General features: G+C 45.5%; 2 protein-coding genes across 2 annotated transcripts in view; one reads left to right on the top strand and one right to left on the bottom strand.

The window, feature by feature from the left end:
* Positions 1-16,285, top strand: part of LOC120958116 (dorsal-ventral patterning protein Sog) — a 247,514-nt gene that overhangs the window by 99,876 nt on the left and 131,353 nt on the right. The gene's annotated exons all lie outside the window — the stretch shown is intronic.
* LOC120951350 (uncharacterized) overlaps positions 631-16,285 on the bottom strand; it is a 34,496-nt gene continuing 18,841 nt past the window's right edge. Inside the window, exons 4-7 of the mRNA XM_040370030.2 lie at positions 10,339-10,830; positions 10,127-10,256; positions 9,867-10,010; positions 631-7,821 (exon numbers count right to left, since the gene is read on the bottom strand). Coding sequence (XP_040225964.2) covers positions 7,538-7,821; positions 9,867-10,010; positions 10,127-10,256; positions 10,339-10,830 — 1,050 coding nt within the window. The 3' untranslated portion in view covers positions 631-7,537. The remainder of the gene's footprint in view (positions 7,822-9,866; positions 10,011-10,126; positions 10,257-10,338; positions 10,831-16,285) is intronic.

Below are 16,285 nucleotides of genomic sequence, written 5' to 3'. Positions count from 1 at the left end.
TGTTTTTTTTTCGTGAGCTTTTGTTGCGAATCGTAATGTAAATATTTGAATAATTTATTTAGTTTTTCACTCGACCCTCGCACAATCCTCTTGCCCTTTCAGGCGCAAATGCGTTTTTTGTTGTTGTTTTGTTTTTTGTTTCTACAATCCCACCCACCCTTTCTACGCGCTACCTCTTTCCCTGTCTGCAACTGGCTGCATAGTAAATATTATCGTGACAGTTTAGCTTTATTTAAATTCACTGTGCCTTATGGTGTGAGCGTGTTTGGGTTTAAAGTGTTTTTTTTTAATTCATTTATTTATTCAATGTTGTTTAGCTTTAATTGAGCGCCCTATGTTGATGGAAATGGAAGTGACTGCGGGAGTTAGTAGACTGCACAAAAGTGCGCCCCTCAAACGGCAGGAGCGGCAGGAATAAAAGCGGCCGACAGCAAGTAAGTTGGCTGTGCTGTTGTGTGCTGCATCGTGCAAGGATGCCACCCTCGGTGACGGTTTGCTTCGTTCCCAAAAAAAAAGTAGTGTTGTTTTGAAGTGTAGCTGTTGTGACGTCATAATTGCGAAAAACACGAGCTATTGAAACGAACACGCGTTTACAAGCGTTTGGTGTTTGTTGCTGCTTTTTTCAGCAATAGAGAGAGAGACAGATACTAATGCGTCGGTGTGAGAGAAGGATAGAAGGCGCGAAAGTGATAACGAATGACAGAGTGATACGTGGCTAAGAAGATAAGGATCCGAACCTGTCAGCGCAAGCCTGCTAGTTGAACCAATTGGCGGTGAAAATCAATTACTAAAACAGGCTTTTAAACAGCGATAAAAAAGGAGAGAGAAAGAAACTTTCACTATTGAGCTACTAGCAATAACAAAAATAAAATAAAAATAAAAAATGAAGCTGAAACCTCAGCAAAGAAGATACTTGTGTTATCACTAGTCAAATAACTTCTTCTCCGTAGATATTTCTGTTGAATAATGACGACCAGTGTGTAAGATGAGAATACGACTGGATAATATCTTCTTTTTTTGTTGCACTTTTCCCCCTTTCTAATTTGTTCCCGCTCGGCGAAGGATATGATATTGACCGTTGGTGATGCGGACATTTTTTTTTTCTTTGTTGCAACACCCCTCTCTGTCACACATGCACCCTTGGACCCATTTTGTATCCACCAACGTGTGTTTGTAAAAGTTTGCAGTAGCCAATCACCACTAGTGGCTGACGCGTTTACTCCAGTGGCTGTCATGTTTGTTTGTTTTTTTTTTTGTTTCACACTCCTGCATTGGCGTGGCCATCTTGAGATCGAGGATTACCAGTTCCACCGTCGATGGTTTATTTTTTTTTTTTTCATTGTTTTTTAGCAAAGTGCTTTCTTACTTTTTTTGTTTGTTTGCGAAGAAGAGAAGACTGCGGAACTGCTCACTGGGGCATTTCGAGCGCTGTTTATTAGAGCTATGAATATTAATTAGATGTATAAGTAAAGCTTTCGAGATCGGTATGCCCGATTTAGAATAAGTTCAAATAGGTGAATTTTAGTGGAAGTTGAAATTGTGAGCTTACCATACCTTTTGGCTCCGTTTTTTTCACGCGAACGCACTACCAAATATGTGTACGAGATGGTTTGTGAGTGTATATATATATAATTTTATGTATAAGTACTCGATCGATCGAAATCTGTGTGGTTTGTAAAATTGGCGCAAAGGCGAAAATGTGTCTGTGTCGAATAATAGTGGTGAGGCCACAATCGAGGCTATTACCAATTGCCATTTTCTTTTTGCTTTCTCCTCGCTCTCTCTCTCACTCTCCCTCCCTCTCTTTTGATCCCCTAGACCCCAACCCCGATTCGGGCCGATGGGGCAGTAGCCGGGGTCCGCCGACAAACATTCGGATGACGTTCGCGTTCCGGTGGCCCTAACCGTTTAGCTAACGGCAAGACAAAACGTGGTCTAGAAATAGTCGCTTGTCTCTGACAAACCTGTGCAGATGGAGGAAGGTGGAGGGGTAATGGAAGAAGAACACACATTCACACACACACACGCACACAGGTGTGGTTACGGGGTACGGGAAAGGTGGTCGAGCGAAAAGAGAGAAGATACAGTTAGTGGAAGAATTGTTGGTTGAGGATTTTTTTGAAAATTGCTTTTTCATGTTATGGCATTATTGGAGCAGAAGAGAGAGAGAGAGAGAGAGAAAGAGAAAGAGAAGAAGAAAAAACTAAGAAAAGTAAAACCAGAGAGTTTTGGCAGCATTATGTAGCTAGGAGAGCTCAAATTTGCAAACAGGAGAAAGAGATCCAAAAAAGTGTGAAGTGGTAAAACACGTGACAACATTGCGTTTCTTGACAACGTACAGGACAAGAGTATAAAGAAGATTAGTAAACATGGTGCCACAACGCAAAAAAAACGGAGCAGTATTAGAAGTAGAAGAAGAAAAAACACAGTTTTTAGCGAATTAAGTGTGGGAGCCAATAAAATGGAGCAAAAGAGAGAAATGCAGTTTAAAAAATAGATAAACATAGAGCGAGAGAGTGAGTGAGAAGAAGAGAGAAAGAAATGCCGTAAATTCGATTAAAGGCAAATGAAATAGAGCTATTCAAGAAACATTACCGATGTAAGAAAAATGGGGTGAGAGTGTGTACAGTGTCAAAATACAAAACACGAAAACAAAACAAAGAAAGAGAGAGAGAGAGAGAGAGAGGTAAATAGAACGGACCCATGAGGGAAGTAGTTGATGGAGCAAGAGAGCAGAATAAGCAGGAGCAGTCGCATCTGTCACACAGACAAAAACAAAACAAAAATTAGATAAACGTGTGAGTGTGATTAAGTAGCACAAGCCACGAGCAACTGAACAAGCGAAAAGAGAAAGAGTCACACGAAACAAAAAAAACGTTCGGTTGTTTTTTTATGTGTTTTTTTGTTTGCATGTTGTTTTTTTTTCAATATACTTTCTCCCTCTATTTGCACACTGGTAAGGATCTGTTGTGTGGGGGAGTGCGCTTGTTTGAGATTTGTGGACGGTGCTCCATGCTGTTACGGTGCCGAGCAGGCAGGCACTGCAGAGAACGGTGACAGAAAAGCCGAAGCCGATTTGTTCCCTTAGAGCTGCGCGCGTGCAAGGCGTCGTGAACGTAGCTCCATCTGGCGGGAAATTTTCACAATGAGCCTTGCGGCTTAGTAGTCTGCACTGAACGTGGTGCAGCAGACGACGAACGGCATGAAGCGAACGGGAAGATGTTGAGCTAAAGTGAACGTATGTGTGTGTGTGTATGTGAGTGGGTGAATGGTTTTTTTTTGCGATCGGAGATCCACAACAAAAACAAAATGATTATGGCGAGAGATAAGGCGGTATAGTAAGGCTACAGCTGAGTTTTGCGATGCATATTTGTATATGTATATATATATATATATATTTTTTAGTTTTGCGTTTCTAGATTCTATCAGTAGTTATGCAGTTTACTTTCTCTCAGTCTCGTCCCTTTGCTCTGTGTGTATGTGTATTTGCCCTCCGAAATATTTTTGTTTTTTTTTATCTCTCTCTCACTCTCCCTCTCTATCTCTTTCTCTCTTTCTCTCTCTCTCTCTCTCTCTCTCTCTCTCTCTCACACACACACACACACATAACCCACTGGATTTTTTATCTTTATCCAACACACGCTTTATTCTGTTCCTCCTTTTGACAATCTACTTATCGCCCTCCCTGTCTCTCTCTCTCTTTCTCTGTCACGTGCGCGATTCTTCTATCACTTCTCTCTTACACCGCAACGAGCCGTGCTAGCAGTAGTAAGCAGTCTCTCTGTAGTCGCGCAGACAGGCAGGTTGTGTCGTGTGTACAAAAAAACGCGTTTACAAAAAGCAATTATTAGTAATAGTATTAGTATCAGTATCAGTATCAGTATCAGTAGTAGTAGTAATAGCAGTAGTTAGTAGAAGTAGTCTGCTGGCGCTTAAGGAACGAAGCCGAAAATTACCACAGCCGCTCAGGAGGCGGCTGGGCTGATAATGCTCTTACATCAAACACGATAATGGTTGCAGCGGGTAGTGTGCATTTGTCTGGAGTGTGTGGATGTGTGTCTGTGTGTTGTATTGGTTGTCTCTAACGTACAAAATCTTGACCGAAGGGTGTGTTTCACTATGGTAGTGCGCATGGGGCCTGCAAGTAGAGAAGGACTTGTTGGGTCGTCCACAGTTCGCGGGTTCGAATTCACACCCGAAGCCCCGGAGCAGTGGGGCTAGCTGTGATCGTTCCTTGATATGGCTGGTGTATACTGGGTGCTAGGGGGTTGTGACAGTATATCTTTGGTTCCTACTTTGGTGTACCTCCAAGTGGAGCGCGGGCGCCGCCGCCGCTGCAGTAACACAGTAAGCTGCAGCGTCAAACAGTTACTAAGTACGGTAATAGCACGAGCGGCATCGGCCACGTCAAACATGGCTCCATTGATAGGATTAAGTAACTGGTTAGCTGGTAGTAGGAGTAGTAGTAGTAGTGATGGTAGTAGGCAGGGTTTTATAGCGAGACAAGCTCGCGTTAGCGCTGCAGTGTACCTTAAGATCGACTCGCACAGCACAAAGCGCAATGAGACACCGCACAAACATGTACCTCTACAGTGGATGGCTGCGGTTTGGATCCAGTTGGAACACATTTGACAGCCGACCAAAAGTCATATCTATACGCGTGTGTTTGTGCCGAGTAATTTGTTCCCTAGGAAGCGTTCTAGGAAGTTTAGTTTTTTTTTTCTTCTAGTGCATGATTTACTGTTCCCCTCTCTTCTTTTTACACAACTAATCCATTTGTCCCTCTTTCGCTCTCTCTCTCTCACTCTCTCTCTCTATTACTCGAACTACTCGGCTGACCTACACTGTCTAAATTACGCTTGATATCAACATTAACAACAACCATTCACTGCCCGGGTTGCGCAGCACCACCGGGCAGGGCTACAGGGTTCGCAAACGCTTTTTAATATAAAAAGCCCGCGACACTACAAAGTGTACAAACGGCGTTGTTTATGTGTGGCTTTAGTGTTTAATGTATGTGTGTGAGTTTGTGTGGGAGTGTGAGTGATTCTCGGTTCGCATATTTTTTACAAACGTAATTGCCAGTTTCGCTCTCATATTTACTCGGCCCTCTTCCTCGAGTTCTGCCTGTTTTCGCCTTAACCGCACTTTGATATTTTTTTTCCGTTTTGTGAACATTTTTCTCCTCCTCCTTTTCTTATTTTTCTAGCCTCGTTTCAGAATGGGTAACCATGCTTGGTTTGGACTACGCTTTACACTAGTGTATTGTTTGTTTGTGTTTTTTGTGTTATTACTTAAATACTGCCGCCTCGACAAACACGCGCACAAATTATTTTCTCTTCCGATTCTTTTTTTTTTCGTCACTTTTATCTTCTTCTTTTACTCTCCTCTCTCTCTCTCTCTCTCTCTCTCTCTCTCTCTCTCTCTTTCTCTCTCTCTATCTCTCTCGCTCTCTCTCTCTATCTCGCTCTCTCTCGCGCTCTCTCTCTATCTCGCGCTCTCTCTCTCTCTATCTCTCTTTCTTTCTCTCTCTCTCTCTCTCTCTCTCTCTCTCTCTCTCTCTCTATCTCTCTTTCTGTCTAACTTGTTTACATCTTCTGTGCCACAAACGTCACATTTTCACCTGTCCAACAGTTGTTTGTTTACAAACCCCGCGCTGTCTGACGCAGGCAAACGCCTGGGTGACACAGTCGATTGAGCCGTTTGCTTCACTTACCCATTATAAAGGCGGTAAAAGTGTGTATGTGTAGGTGCCGGCGTGTATGAGTGCGTGTCTCAGCGTTGATAGCAGCAGCAGTAGTAGTAGTAATTATAGTAATATTAATAGTAAATGATGGTCTAAGAAAGCCAATAGGCTGCCCTCTAGCGGCAAAAACGTAGGACGTAGCCAGTCGGCTAGTGGATGAAGCCATCACTGACAGCTGCCTTAGTGACTTAGTAGTGATAGTAGCAGTGGTAGCAGCACCGGCAGCGCCGTAAACAACGCCCCTCGCTTCCATCCATACACAACCTCTTCCAGTAGCTTTCGTTCATTTAGTATGCCAATAGAGTTAGTAAGCTTAGTAGACGCAAAGCAAAAGGTTGGTTGCACACACACACATACACGCACATATTAAATGCTTCGTACTGTTTTGCGGTGAACAATGCAGCTCACCGGAAAATCTTTCGGGACGGATATTGCGGATGCTGAAACACGCACAACACAACACGCCGAATGAGTTTGGTAGGGCTTAGTGGATGAATTGTGACAGTGACTATAATGCAGCCAGCACTTAAACCACGGGGGAGTTACAAACGGTCAGTACGAAAGCCAGTGGGAATAATTTTGCACTCTGTAACGATCGTTGGTAGATCGGTTACGTCTCACTCATCTTGGCCGAGGGGTTCTGCCAATTAGCTCGTGCCGGGGGAGGAAATACGTTTGTTTAGTCTACCGTCACCCCTCCGTGGTTTGCTGAGCTTCCTTTTTTTTGTTTGCCAATATCTCTAGCGTGATAAGCTAACATGTGCCGGTTGCGGGGATTTTTTGCGATTTGTTTTAACATGATTCGCTTCGTACGCCTTACCCTAACTATACGCGTGTACGTCACATTGGTGTAGTAGCTATACCCTATACTTAGTCTTCACTAGCGAAATAACATGTTTTCTGTATATGTGTGTGTGTTGTAGTTTTCGTGTGTGTGAGGATGTTCCGGAGTACGTGTTTTCTTATCTAAATATATCATTAGCCGTTATTTTCACTCATAGTTTGCATGCGTGCTTAGCGTACGGAGGAAAAGATGGCGGATAAGCTCCCCGGATCGGGGAGCACCCAACGGGTTTTTTTTTTTTGCAAGCTCGGATCGTAATACAAAATGGATAGTTCGAGTAGGTTTGATGTACGCGACTCACATGCATTATTGTATGTTTGCAATCACTAGAGGGAATGCGTGGCAAAGGCCACCCGATATTTTGATGTGCAAGCTGCGTCAAACAGCGCCATCTGGGTGGATTCCATAAGTCCCAAAACGTGCGCTCCCCCCCCATTCAGCCTTAAACACGCACACATTATCCAGTAAGTCAGTCTGGCTTGTTTGTTCGTTTGTTTAGGAAACAAGTTCCGTCACAAAACGGGAAATGCGTGCCTCCGAAGAGTGAGGGAGGGAAGGTGGAGGTGGTGCAAAAGTAAAACGAAGATCCACAGAGCGCACGCAAAACAATCGGGAAGCACGGGAACTCATCAGCAAAGGCACATCGAAAGAACTGAATGCTGACGTCTAACCACCAACATTGCCATTGCCCGCAAGCAATGTAGCACTACACTTGTACGCTTAGTAGCATCGCCGAGTTCCTGACTCCACTGCCCTTCACATCGTTACCCATTGCGTTACCTTACTGGCGTTACTGTCTGTGTTTGTATGGCGTGTGGAGCGCAGGATGAGTGCTGTGGATGTGTGTGTGTGTGTGTGTGTGTGTTACAATGTGAACACGTGTTGGGCTGAGTGCTTCTCGGGCTGCATCAGTAGTACACAGTAGCGTCCTCCGGGAATATTTGCACTCAAATCCGCTTGATCGTGTTGCCGGTGAAGAAGATCGACATCCGGCGGCTGAACGTCATCGGCTCCTCGTCGTCCTCGTCGTCGTCCTCGTCGTCCTCGTCGTCCACCGGGCGCCCTCGGCCGTCGTGCGGCCCGCCCGTCCGGTACCGGTTGTACGGCAGGGTGCGCGGTATCGGTGGCGCCAGCGGGTTCTGGCCCTGGTCGTCCGAGTCGCAGAAGCCCGGATTCAGGATGATGTTCGGCACCAGCTCGAGACTGTCCAGCTCCTCGTCCTTATCGTTCGCTGCACAATGGTGGCAACCGAGCCAAACAGTGTCGGGCGTTACACGTTACGCACCGTCGCGTTGCACGTTACATTTGCGGTTGTTGGTTATATTGTTTTTCGTATCGGTACGATGTCGCGTATCGTGCGACAGTTTTTTGTTTTGTGAGAGTGAAGGAAACGTGAGAGTGGAAAAACCATGTTAGAGAGAGAGAGAGAGATGGTTGTACGGGGTTGCGGGGTTGCTACCGGCCGCTTTTGAATTATGCTACGTGGTGATGATGGGAGATTGTTTTGTTGTATATGTATACTGTGTTGAGGCAACGGTGTGAGTGTGCGCGATATCATGGGTGACACTAAACGACACTTTTGCTGGAGGGAGGGATGTTTTATACACCTTGGCACACGCACACGCACACACACAAATAAACACGCTAGGCAGCTAAACAAACTTTCGGTGGGACTGTGGGACAAGGGAGTAGTAGGGAGGCAGGAATGAGGAGAACGATTGGGCTAAAACACCGGTAAAAGGAGCGTTGCCGAACGGGCTCGGGAGACACTAAACAAAACGTACTGCAAACAACAAAGAAACAACAACATCAAACAACAAGGCAACACGCACTGCTCCTGCACGGCGCAAATCAGGGGATATAGTAGCAAAGCGCCTGCATGTATGCTATCGGTTTGGTGTTGGACGATTCGGTCGTTTCGCGTTCCGCTGCCGTTTCGTTCGTGATCCACGGTTGATCCCCGCGCAGGACCGTCGTTTCGCTTGCCCCGCTTTCGGATCTTTCCGCCTTTGGTTGGGTCTCGTCTGTGCTACACTTTTTCTGTTCTGTGACGTTTGGTGCATCGCAAACAAACTACAGCAGTAACGCAATCACGCAAACAAAACAAAACACGAAACGAAACAGAGGGAAGATGAGAGCCAGAAACCAGAACTAAAACAGGAAACGCAAAAAAAACAACAACAACAACAGACACAATGATAACAACTGACCAAAAAGAAAACAAACAAACCAGTTTGATGGGGGGTGGTTTTTTTCAGAGGTTTTTTTTTCGCTTGTTCGACTCTTTCGCTCGTGTGACGAAGTATCGAGCAGCCGATGTGTATAACTCGATGTTTGGTAAACAAAACAAAAAATCGCTAAACAATTGGTGCGCTACCCATTACGATTTAGATGAATGCTTCTTATTGCTACTACAAAAAAAAAACACTACTGGCATTACTAATTCCATCTACCACTAACGCTACCGCAGTGTAACGCCTCGCACGCTGGTAACGCTTCTCCAAACATAATGCAGAAGTTTGCAACGTGGAAGGATTTGCTGCTCCGATCGGATTGCTACGTGTACATGCGCTGTAAAGTATTGAACTTGGTGTAATAAACGCGACCGCTACTAAGGTTGCATGTATATACGGTACGGGTTGAATACTGCTCTCTCGGGGTAGTCTACTTTGATAGCTTCCGAGATGGAGTGAAAGGGCATTGCAAAAGTGAAGTAAAAACATGTACAATAACAGGAACAATAGCAAAAAAAAACTACCATGCCCATTCACTGAATTACTGGCAAAAAATGTAAACAAACATGTATCTGACACTTCTGTCAACACTTATTATCTACTACGATCAAGCGACTACCGGGCGGGAGAGAGCAAAAAAATACTAACGAAAAAATGTCTAAAATTGGAGCAAAAGAATGTCGTTGTGGAGCTCATAACTACGATACGACAAACAAACAGGGAATCGTTTCAGCTTAAGAGAAAAAGCACATGACCAGAAGGAGGAAACAAAGTTGGCCGGACACAAAATGTAAGAACAGAAAAAGAAACGGCCACTCCCGTCCACTAAAGGCTGTGTGAGGGTTGTTCGGCTTGCAGGAGTAGTGTGGAATAGTGGTGGAGGTGTTGGGAAGGGGAGGGGAGTAAGGTTGCTCGGAATGGCTGCGTCGAACAACCACAAACACAGCAGTAACAGCAAAGGAAGGAAAGAAATAAACGTATGTGGCTAATGGAACAACAGCGTAGGTAGGCTAGCAGCGGTGAGGAAAATCGTTTGTACTACCGGCTGGTTCGCGGCACTCCTTGTACAGCACGATGCAGGTACCGAGCGACAGGATGACGAGCGTGCCCATCACGATGCCGACCGCCGCTATCCAGACGCGGGTGTCAAAGTTTTTCGCATCGATCATGATGCGGCGGACCAGATCTGGAACAAAAGGAGGGCAGAGCAGTTTTATAGCATGTTTTATGGCATTTATGGCAAAGCTCCGATGGCAGGTGTCATGCTACTGGCTGCTACTGGGGGAGAGTGTGGACCATTACCTTTCTCCTCCATGCGCGGCTGGGTCGTCGCCAGGATGGTAACGATCTCGCCGGCCCCGAGCTGATTGTTGCCCCAGATCCGAAACTCGTACGTCGTGTTCGGTATGAGATGATAGATTTCGAGCTGGCGCTGCAAAAAAAAGAAGGGAGAAACGCCACAAATTTATTTCCAGAAGGCCCACAAAAGCTCCAAAGCACACAAAGCCGCGTACCGCGTTCGGGCTGATGTGGCGGGGATCGATCGTTTCCCAGGGCAGCTCCGTCTCGTTGCTGCTCTCGCGCATCTTGCGCATCTCGGCGGTGAAGTCGCGTATCGCGTACCCGCCGGTCCGGTTCGGCATCACCTCCCACACCAGCACGGCGATGATGGTGGACGCGCGCACGTAAAAGTTGGACACCGCGAGCGGGGGCGTCCGCACCTTCACGTTCACCTTCAGCAGCTCGACGAAGTGCTCCTCGGACGCGGCGGACGAAGCATCGTACCCGCCGTCCTCGTCGTCCGCCGGCTCGTCGGTGGTGGCGTTCTCGTACCCGGCATCGTAGGCGGGCCGCGTGCTGCTGTCATTGCCGGGCGCAGTGGCGGACGGGTCCGGCTCGGTGCCCTCCAGCACGCCGACCGTCGTGAGGGTGGGTATCGCGGCCGAGCAGGTGTACCGGCCGCTGTCCCTTGCGGTAAGGTTTGTCAGCACGAGCGAACCGTCCAGCTGCAGAGAGAGAGAGAGAGAGACAGAGAGGAATTAATAGTATAAAAATCACAACAGCAGCAGCTAATTGTTGACAGCGAACACAACCAGCGTCGGTTGTGAATGGTTCATTTTTTATTACCACCTTCAGGTGCGGCAGGGGGACGGCAAAGTAAAGAAGGAGAAAAAGGGAAACCCATCGCGGAAAACTGGAGCGGAAGGCAATCGTTTGGATTCGTTCCAAGTAGTGTGTATGTGTGTCGAGCAAATAGCGAGAACTGATTTTGCTTTTGCTGCTTGCTTTACGTTTCATGTTGCCGTATGAAAATGGTTTCCAACCACGCAAACCTTTGCCTCGCTCTTCCTTACCCCGCGCACACACACACACACCCCTTTTATATGACCCCGCACAGGCACACATAACTCGTTTGAAGTCCTTGAGCTTACTTGACCGTACTCGTGCCCGACGACCAAAGGAGAAATCAATCGAACGAGAATTGTTGGGACTTTGCTCGGGACAGCGGCAGGAAAAAAAGACAGTGTATTTCTACTAAGAAGATTGATACGTTCTCTTTTCCTCAATAGGAGCAAATTAGTTTTGATTTGTTTGTACGCCCCCTCCGCTTTCTTTGCTCCGCTTTCTTTGCTGATCCGCTTTCGGAAGTCCGCTTTCTTTGCTGATTGAGAGGCACTCGAATCGCTTCACCACTGTTTGTGCTTTGATTGTGTTTGCATCGTGGTTAAGTCACTTAACATAACCAATTGAATGCTGCTTGCAACCATACAGGGGAAGAAGGTTGTTTCAGTTCGCTCCGGTGCTTCATCGCAAGCTGCTCGAACTTCACTTTTACGTAGATAGGTGTTCTATTTTTTATACAATTTGCTCGTAATTTACACCCGCAGTTGCTCCCACCGTACGGTTATAAAAAAGAACTAACAAAGCTAATCTATCTACAAAGTTCCTAATGCAAATGAAAAAAAATACTTATTGCAAATGGAGACGCCTGGTGGCGTTCGAGCAATGGAGACGCCTGGTGACGTTCGAGCAGTGGAGACGCCTGGTCCGTTTCGGTTTGGAAAGCGTTAAAGCACGCGTTAAACACAAAGCAGCAAGAGCACCTCGATAACCTTGCATTAGGACACAGTTAGTGCATCAGTTTTATGGTACAGTGCGATGCTTCAGTGCAACCGCGTAGGAAGTAGTAGTTGGAAGTGCCATCGCTATTTTTATTAGCGCACAAACTAGCGCTACCTGGGAAGAGTTTTTTTTACATTCGAGTTAGTTCGATTCAACACACGCTTGTAGCTGCGTTGGCGTAAGGGATACAATGGAACTACTACGAAAAAAACGGCAAATGCTTTAAACCCTCACCCTGTCCCCAGGGCGTTGAAATGGAACGATCTCTTCCAGCTAAAATCCCCTCCCCTTTCGGCCGGAACCTTTCTAGAAAGGGGAGAGTGCAAAAAAAAAGAGGTTAGCCCAAGATAAGGATCAGATGTGGTTATGCTGCGGGAGTTAATCGATCCCTTGCACTGCTACCGTGCATCCGGCCATGGTGCTAATGCGAGCGAACCACGCTCGCTAGCGCCTGCTTATAAATAACGCTCTGCTTTGCTTGCTTTTTCTTCTTCTTCTTCCGCTTCTACTTCGTAACGGAAGCATAGCCGTTAATGGAACGGCGTTTTCTCATTTTTCCCCGCGCTTTTTTTTTTATTTTCAGCACCATCGCCAACCACCTTTGCGGGATCGTTAATTGGATAGAAAGGCACTAGATAAAGGAAGGAACGATGCCCACCCTCAGGGTAGTGGTGGTGGTGGAAATAACATTTTTCAATGCTATTTATGGCCGTGCTGGATGCCGCCTTCTTCCAATCCACTAAGCCTAAAGACTGACAGATGTAATAAATTGAATAAAACAACAGGAAGCAACAGCAAAGAACCGGAGAGGAAAAAAAGCATTCGCACAATAAAAGCTTCTTCTGCAACTGCATACCAAACAGTGGAAGACGGGCAGGAAAAAAAGAAGAAGAAAAACGCCTGTACAAATCAATCAATCGCCCGTGTGCCAGAGCGCAAACCCCCATCAGGGTTTTTTATTTTTTCTCGGGAAATTCTCTGCACCAATGGCAGTGATTTGCATCGCGCCGGAAATCAATATAAAGCGGCCGCCCAAAATCCCCTCCATCAGCCCGCAACGCGACAGGTGGCCCTCGGTGCGCGGCAATAAATCGGATTTGGTTTTATTTTGGAACCCGCTCGGCACCACTGTTTTGCGCGCCATTGCTTGCCTGCTCGAAGGGGGGGGGGGGCGCTGGGACACGCAGCGGAAGAGCATACAAAAGTGGGAAAAGTGGAAAAATTATGAAACAACACTTCCGGATGGAACCGGCAGAGATTGAGGGCCACGAGATGAAGGCACACCTGGTGCCCCATGTGTCCTCGCTCTGTGTGCCTGTGCGTGTGTGTGTGTGTGTCGAAGAGAAAGCTCCAGCATCGCAAATGGAGCGATTCAGTTGGCAGCTCCCTTCCCGTTACCAAATCATTCGCCCACTGCACAATCTCAGGTGCACGGCTTTATCCCGTCAAAAACCCTTCAAACAACTACACTCTTTGTCCCTGGAAAGTATGGCACAAATGGAGAAAGATAATTTCCCTACGGTGCAGATTGGAGTAGAGCGGGGTACGGGGGCATCAAGGGAAGCTTGTTTTAAAAACCCATCCCCAAGCTAAGCGACAGGAAAACAAAAAAAAAACGGAAAGCTTCACTTGCGATGCCGAGGTCCGAACAGAGCTGTCTTTAATTATGTAGCCGCGCGTACGGGACATCGCGAGGACATGTTCACTGTTTACACACACACACAAAACCCGCCCCCGCTCCATTTTACGAGCCGGCGGTAGTGGACCCTTTTTCCCTGTTTTTTGTTTTTTTTTTTAGCTGCTGTTGTTTGAAGCACTTTTCCTTCCCCGTTGGCGCGACTTGGCAAACACAAACAGCGAACCTGACCGGACGGCGCACGGAAGCGCATTATCTGCTTCCGTCCATTTTAATGTCGTTTTACTGTAGGCGGAACAAACAGGAGAGGAAAACACACACACACACATGCACACTTTTCCGATCGATCGTTTCACGCTGCGTTTGCGGGTGGTTGAGATGCGCCAGCCAGCCGGAGGCACAGCAGGCGGATGCAATAAATATTGATGTGGTGCGATTATTAAACTGCCTCCGATTGTTGCCTCCACAGCAGCTTGCGGGGGGGGGAGAGGCACAGAACAAAAGAGCGTTGAGAGGGTGTCCACCCCATTCCATTGTTGTGTTACAGGAGACGACCTCGATTATGGAGCGATCTGTGCGCGACTGTGAACTGCGTGTCCTTCAGGCCACGCTTGGCAGCAGCAGCAGCCTCGTCGCCTTAGTAATGGGCTTGGCAAGCATTTTATTGTCCTTTGTGTATTTTCCTTTTTTGGTGAGCGAAGAAACGCGCTTTTTCGGTCAGATATTTGTGCCGAGTCAATGCCAACAGAGAGACGGCAGCTGCGTCGGGCCCACCATCAATGTAGCGCGATGTCAAGGCTGTGGGAACGATGGCAAGGCAGCGGCAAAACAGCGAACCATTGCATAAGCTTGCGGCCAACGTGCATCATGGGTTAGGGTTAAGTGGACCAACATTGCCTTTTGCTGTTGCTTTAGCAGTGATTCAGTGTTGAAAAAAATATTTTCAAAAACCAAAATGACAATTGTTCCTCGCAAACGCTTCATTTGAAGCAACTGCTTGAATCGAGCAGCTCTCCGGCTTAAGTGACGCTTTATGCTATTCTTCTACTACATCATTGCGGGTTTTGTTTTTTGTATAACATACAGGCGAAAATTTACGAAAGAAAAATAGTAAAAAATATATACATTTTCAAAGATTGTCAAATATCAGTATGGTAATTTGCCATTTATATATTTTTATGCGTTACATATTTTTGATTTTCCAAATATTTACAAAACACTGATAAAAGTTAGCGTTTTCCTTAAATATTGAGTTTAAGTTTTCTTTCATTCATTCATTGTTTTATTTTTTTAAAGAACCTTTTCTCGTCTTGATGGATTTCTTGAAACCGGTAAGAATTGTGCACCACAAAATAAGGTATTTTTTCTTCACCTTGTGAACCAAACCCAAACTGTTTATTTTGATTGAAATCAAAACAATATAGGGGAGAAAGCGGAGCGAAATGGCACTGTTTGAAGGATTTTGCTCTGCATCTCATTGGGTAACAAAAATGAAACACAAATTGTAGGGCAAACGTATTAGCAGGAAATGTAAATGTATAGAATGAAATTTAAAACCCTACATGAACAGTCGTGAAAATGTATTTGACTTGAACTTTAGGCTTTAGGCTTTAGGCTTGGACTTTAGCTGTTGCATCTTGGTAGAATTGTAAACGTAAATATTTAAGCTTTTTGTATTAAAACTAGTTAAAAAGCCCGGTTACAGGGCTACGCAAACGTAAATGGGCATATAAGAGCACTTCAATCACCCATTTTGTTTCTGGATCCATTGTAAAAGAATTTTTGTGTGTGCTTACATTATTTATAACATACATTACAGTGTATGGAGCTATGTTTTTTTTCTTTTAATTACTTTTACTTTTATTTACTTTTTTTTAATTTTACCGGTATCGTACCGATACCCAAGCTATAATGACCATTTTGCTCCAAACGAAGCACTTAAAACCTTTGCATTACAGGGTTTTCCAAGAGTTCTCATAGCTGTGGGACACTTTTTTAACTCCTTCGTAAGTGAAATAAGCTTAATGTAATGGGAATTGGGCTCTATCGCATCCTTGTTGGACAAATCCAATAGGAATTTCCAATGCGCTTGTGCGAAAAGGACTATTAGACCTATTAGATAGAGTCAAGGAAGCGTCCCACAACTATGAGAACCCCTGGAAAACCCTCTAAATTAAAATGGTTACCCTTTTCACGTAAATTCATAGCTTTCAATCGTCAGAAGTAAACGTGTTAATTTGCCAATAATGCAGGAGACTCACCATTTTGCCCCACCAGTTTACTCCGCTTTCCCCTTAAGAAGTTCCCACAAGCGAAAATTAGATGGCAAAAATTTAGATTTTTGTTTTAAAAAAAACGATCATTCACTGTTCAACAGTTGAAACAAAGAGAATGCTTTAAATCTGTTTTATTGCACAACCCCCACAGTCTCCTGTTTTCACCGTGCCACCCTTTTTGACGGTGTTTTGTTCAGCCATTGGCGTGTGGCAGCAGGTGCACGTTTGCTACTTTCTTTTGCTGAATTCCAGCTTGTACCAAGGACAAACGTTGTGATGTAACAGCGTTTCGTGTTTTGCTAAACACTGGTCTAATTTAGAAAAAAATACACAACCATTTCACAGGGTTTTTTGTAGGTTTCAGTGAGTGCAGAAAGTGTTCAGCAATTGGATTTTTGTAAAGGTTTATAAATCAGTATTTCTTGA

The sequence above is a fragment of the Anopheles coluzzii genome, chromosome X, assembly GCF_943734685.1.
Source record: "Anopheles coluzzii chromosome X, AcolN3, whole genome shotgun sequence".
NCBI classification, from domain to species: Eukaryota; Metazoa; Arthropoda; class Insecta; order Diptera; family Culicidae; genus Anopheles; species Anopheles coluzzii.
The sequence above is the reverse complement of the archived record's forward strand: the minus strand, read 5'-3'. Positions and strand labels throughout refer to the sequence as shown.